The sequence below is a fragment of the Sordaria macrospora genome, chromosome 1 (assembly GCF_033870435.1).
Source record: "Sordaria macrospora chromosome 1, complete sequence".
In the NCBI taxonomy this organism is placed as follows: Eukaryota; Fungi; Ascomycota; class Sordariomycetes; order Sordariales; family Sordariaceae; genus Sordaria; species Sordaria macrospora.
Window position 1 is genome coordinate 8,632,137 of NC_089371.1, and position 6,000 is coordinate 8,638,136.

The 6,000-nt window shown below is 51.8% G+C and overlaps 1 protein-coding gene across 1 annotated transcript; it reads left to right on the top strand.

Annotated features, from left to right (window-relative positions):
- Window positions 1-2,139: 2,139 nt before the first annotated feature.
- SMAC4_00615 (uncharacterized protein) lies at window positions 2,140-5,200 on the top strand (the record flags this gene model as incomplete). Its single annotated transcript, XM_003352019.2, has 6 exons — window positions 2,140-2,372; window positions 2,601-3,248; window positions 3,318-3,351; window positions 3,429-3,672; window positions 3,732-3,965; window positions 4,044-5,200. The coding sequence occupies exons 2-6, from the start codon at window positions 3,130-3,132 to the stop codon at window positions 5,198-5,200; spliced, it is 1,788 nt and encodes a 595-aa protein (XP_003352067.1). The 5' UTR covers window positions 2,140-2,372; window positions 2,601-3,129.
- Window positions 5,201-6,000: the final 800 nt, after the last annotated feature.

Below are 6,000 nucleotides of genomic sequence, written 5' to 3' on the forward strand. Positions count from 1 at the left end.
AGAGGCAACCCCGACGGTTGATCGACATTCGCAAATCCGATAATTATGTCGAGATGGAATTTCCCCTCACTCATACGATGATACAAATGCACTGAAACAATACAACAGCAAGCAGGTGGGATCTCGACAGAGAGGAAAGAACGAACCTGCCGCGTTCCCTCCCCCCTCGCAACTCGAAAAGGGAAAGGATCCAGACCCGCCACGAGCACGAGTTGAGCAACCGGGCGGGAGCGAGGAAAGCGGAGCCGCCACGAGTTCGCATCTTCCCAAATGAGTCCCCGATTCTGGAGAGGGTTTTGCGACTTTTCCACAAGTCGACCCAGGGCGACCCAGCAGCCAGGTACCATGTACATTACCCACCTGTGTCTGGCTCCGAATGCCATCCCGGGTCAGCAGGGTCTTCCATTCCAATCTTTTAATCACGATATTTGGCCGGCGCTATACGCGAGGCAGCGGGAGGAGTCCCAGATCCTCCCCCAGGAGAGTCGTTTGGAATCGCCGGCTGGTGCTCCATATTCGGGGTTGGGGATTGCACAGATTTCCCTTAACCATGGGGGAACCCACCCACACAGCCTAGGCTTGTACCTGGCTGGTACCAGGTACCTGTCAATCGACTCCTGTACAAAATCCCACTCCCTTCCCTTTCCCTGCCTGCCTGGCCGCCCACCTTGCCCTGCTCCTGCCGCACCACCGCTACGCCCTGGCATCTGCATCTGAGCTTCAAGAGTCTCGAACACTCTGTTTATGCACCTCCAACCCTCTCGCTACTTGCCTTTGCCCTTTTGTCTCTTCCTTGTCAACCTTGTCTCTGCAACCTTGGACTTGCCAATTCAAGATTCCCGTGAATCAATATTCTTACTTTTCTTTTCGAGAGTTGCTCCTCCTCCTCCCCCATCTCGAACCTCCGACCTGACCTCAGCAGTCACACTCAACCACACACTTTAGCTCTCAGCAAAGCACTTTGCTGCTACCACCTCACATCGAGGTATCAAACAACATTGAACCTTGCGACCACACGACTGCCACTCAGGGATAAATAGGCCAACAACCATCCGGACGACAATCCACGGTTTCGGTCACGGTTACCCAAGAAAGAGATCAGAGACATCTCACAAACGTCAACCCAAACAAAACTCAAGAACAGGTAGGATGCTGCCACAACGGCCCACCTCTCCCCTTCCCCCCTTCCTTTTGCTATTCAACCTAAGCACTTTTTCACCCTCCCCCTCGCTTGTCTTGTTCACTCCCGCGGGTTTCACGGAGCCAAGAAACAAACAAGTCCATCTCCAATTGCGTTTCGGAGTCGGTGGGAATGCACCACGACATCATCGTCATGTTATACATACCACTCTGTCCTGCTCCTACTCCTTTCCCCTGTGCGTCTACATACCGCAGACGGTTCCGAATGTAGCTGCCATGTACGGCGGCAACCTTCCCCCCCTCACCCCTGACTTTATCCATATTCACACCAACATGGAGATGGGCGCCGTTACTGTGACGACGGTCTAGCCAGGAACCAAAACACACACACGCAACCACTTGGACGGTGGATAGGGAGCCTTGTGTCCGGATGCAGTACAGACAAATTCATCTAGGCGAAGAAAAAAGCCTTGGTGGCCCAACGTATGGTACATGTATCTTGTGATACGCATTCTCCGTCCACTTTGGCGCTGGATTTGCACACAGTGTCAAACAGCAGATCTCTTTCCTCTTTGGAATTTCCAATAATCCCCAATGTAATGCATGGGGGCGATGTTCCCCCGTTGGGTGCTGCTCAGGGGCTTTTGCGAGCTTGGGGTTTTGGTTACCCGAACGGAAGACGGGACCAGGGCGGCTCTGGGGAAAAGAAGTGAGAGGCACATCATCTCGAGACGTCGGAAAGCAACTCGCAAAGAGCAACTCGCCATCCTTTTCTGCATTGGGGGCGAGTGGCATCGCGCCGCCCGAACTTTGCACGCCTGCAAGGAAGTCTGGTCGAGAGAAGTCTAAGCGGTTTTGCGGTTGTGGTCGTGGTTGGCGTGCTTCTTCACCCACAAAAACTCCGAGGAGCTTGCCAATGTTCAAAGTTGACTCCATTGTCCACTCGTCGTTTACACTGATTTGCCGCCGACGTCGATCCATGCTGATAGAGATCTCTTTAGACAGCTGGAAGCTCCATATTCTTAAGAAGCCCCCAAGCGAACCTCCACAGGTCAGCAGAAGTTGTGGCCCGAAATCCCGTCTGCAAAGTCCTGAGCTTCACCGTCCACTCGTCCACTCACTCCTCCGCCGGCGACACGAGAAAGCTTGAAAAGAGCTGGAATAAGCTCCATCTCACACCATTTGCTCCTCGCCTGTGGCTGCCCCGCTAGGTACTTAGGCGACTGGTACAAGTATGTACCTCCCATTGCCCTCTCGCCCGGTAGCTGTATCAGAGCCGAACCCATGCCTGTGCCGATGTCGTACCACGCGAAGACTTCCTTACCTGTCTTCTGTGCTGGGGTTGTCATCGAGATCTCTGCCCTCACCCCACCAGCCCAATGGGTCATGGCTCCAAGAATTCCCATGTCATAATCTGGATCGCGTCTGGACTTTACCATTGACCGAGACTCTTGTTACAGATAAACCTGCCTTTTTCAGCACCTTACTTGCAGCCCCTCAGCGCACCTTGTCTGGCTTTCGTCATGATCAGAGGACTGTGATACTCCGCCCAACACACCAAGACGATTTACCTCCGATCCTTCAAGGACGCCATCACCGCCATTAATTACTCTTGTTCTCCCTCTCCAAAGCTTGATCAAAAAGCCCAGCCTGGTCTCAACCTTTCACGGCCTTGATTGCGGTTTGTGTTTTGCTCTGATTCGAGAGCGGACGCCATACCCACCACAGCGACTCATTCACACGAATTCGACACTGCAGTTGACACCAGATCTCTTGTCGCTTGGCAACCAAACGACGACCTTGTCCGATCATCCAAAATTCACCTGTGCACCTGGGAATAGTTGGTTTTGCGGCAACCAGGCATTGATACCATCGATTTTTTGATTTTTTTTCAGAAGAAGCTCTCGTTGAGTTTTGGTGTAGGGACTTTTTTTGGGTACTTCGACTCGTCGGTGCACGACGCAGCACAAATTACGCCAATTGGACTCGATGGCTCATCAATTAGCAGCCATCTTCGGGGAGTTAGGGATCAGTCAGTATCTCGACACGTTTATTGAACAGGGCTTCGACACATGGGAGACCATTCTCGACATCACGGAATCCGACCTGTAAGCATTTGCTTTGGACTTTTAACGGACAGAATGTAGGGAGTTTAACTAACCCACCTGGTCCGCCAGCGATGTACTAGGCGTGAAACTAGGTCATAGACGGGTAAGCAATCATTTTTACTGCCGCGTACTACAAGATCCGTAGTACAATATGGCACAGCTGCTAACACGAACCAACAGAAACTCCAGAGGAGGATAGCAAATTACCGAGGGCTCGCGCCAGAAGTTTCATTGGCTCCCTTGGCACAGCCTAGCATAGAAGATTCCAGGCCGCCAGAGGTTGTACCTCGTGCTGAGCCACCAAAGCTCGAACTACGAGAACCGGGAACTGTCATTGTTACCAAGAGAAAGTATCGCAGACACCCCAAGGCAGACGAAAATGCGCCGGAAAGACCACCGTCAGCCTATGTGCTGTTTTCCAACAGTAAGTCATCCATTCAAAACCGCGTCAGGAAGGCAACTAACACGTTTACCCCTTTCAAGAGATGCGTGAGGACCTCAAGGGCCGTAACCTCTCATTCACCGAGATTGCCAAGTTAGTCGGCGAAAACTGGCAAAACTTGACCCCGGCTGAGAAGGAGCCTTATGAGTCGAAAGCGCAGGCTTACAAGGAAAAATATCACGCTGAACTTGCCGAGTATAAGAAGACGGCTCAATACCAAAAGTACATGCAGTATTTGGCGGACTTCAAGGCGAAACATTCTCTCCCATCTCAAGGTACGTACGATACCATGTCCTTGTCTGGCGAATGACTTCTATTCGACTGGGTCAGTCAGAGTCTAACGCATGACACAGACAAGGAGTCATCAAAGCGAGTGAAGCTCTCGGAATCTGGCGGTCCCAGCAGCGCTGCTGCCACGCCGACCAGGACATGTCGGAGTGGCAGTGGTGGTAGTGACAGCCTTCACGGAAGCGAACCACCACCATCTAGGGAACAAAGGATAAGCTCCATTGTCTCCACCACGGATTCTCATCATTCGGCGGCACTGAGCCCCAGGTCGTATCATGACGATGCCATGCAATCGCCACGTACGATCCACGCGGATCGACAGTCTCCAGAACAACGATCACCCACTGCTTTCAACACTTCGGCGAAAAACCACCCATTACCGAACCGAACAGAGACTGCCCGACCAGAGGAACATGGTCAGGAACAGCCGCTAAGCACACCTCAGTCTCAACAGAATCTACCATCCTTCTCCGATGTTTTTGATAGCCACAGATTCATGCCCGGCGCGTCACAGCAGTCGAACGAACCCAGCAGCTATTTCTCAAGGGGCAGCCTCACCAACAGCCCTGGTCCCCCACCCGGCTTGGTTGGCGGCGACCGGAGATATCCGCCTGCGTTGAAGAAGGAGCAGTCCTCAGCGGGTAGCATATCCTCGGCCTCCACGACCTCGTCTTATGGCTATCCAAGGACTCCTACTGACGGTCCATTGCCGATACAGGCTTTGCTCTCGTCAAGCTCCTCCCACTCCTACAACGAGGCAGGCCAACCGCACCACGCATACCCTACGGGTCCCTTGCCTGTGCACCAAAAGCAGCCGCAACATCAACAGCAGCAGCCGCCGGCGCTTGCTAGCCTGCGCATGACGAATGGTATGCCATGGAGAAAGCTACCATCGTTAACTAGAGACGCCGCTGACGAAGCCGTCGTAGGCTACCACAGGGCTTTATCACTTGCGCACGCGCCCCCTGCTGTAACGAATGGTGCTCATTCTACTGCTGCTACTTCTCATTCTATTAATGCTGTATATGGAATCCCGCCACCACCACAACCACACCAACCATCTCAAATGGGTCCTGGTCAGGTACAGCATCAGCAACAATATCATCATCACCACCAACAACAACCACAACAACAAGGAAAGCCAGAGAGAGGGAACCCCAACCTCGATGGGATGAGCGCCCTGTTGAAAGCAGGCGAGATTGTTGATCGTCGGACACATTGAAGGGATTATTAAAGGGGGGGAAGTTGGGAAACGGGGATGGACTGGCTGGGAAGGGTTAAAAGCCAGAAGCCGAGTTGGTTAAAACGGCTAAATTAAAAACAACATATAATACTACGCCGTAAGGGCTGACTAGCTGACGGACGGACGGACGGACGGACGGACGTGAGTTATTTAAATATCATGATGAGCCTTGGTTTTGGGGCTCCGAGTTTTCACCTTCCAAGGCAGTACTTTTTTTGCGTACCTGGTGTCGTTGGATACATCACAAGCGGTATCTTCGTTGTATTGTACATACGGTACTGTAAATACATATTACGCGGTCCTTACGAGACACTGTGTAAGAAAATTCAAACTTACTGAATAACGGGGTGTAATGGCCGTTACATACCAAGTTCGTAAATACATCCATGTAACGCAGACGAATTACACGGTTAGTTTCACCCATTTATGTAATGCAGCGATATCTACACCCCTAACCCACGAAATAATCAGACATCACGGAACAGAAAGGTACGTAACATACATCGAGATGCTGCACATCAACGAACGTCACGGGCCTGTCCCTCAAATGTTGACGTTCAACTCGTTTGATTGAAAGAAGTTGGTTTTCACACCTATGTCCTTACGAACAAGGAAGATCAACTATACATCCCGTCATCATTTCGCCTCACCGCACCCAACCCGAAAACATCGTCACCATCGTCATTGCCATCGCCACCTGAGCTCAGCTCATCCACTCAGCTTTAATAATTGAAGACCCATACCATCATCTTCGTCACGATCTTCACTAGGTAGAACCG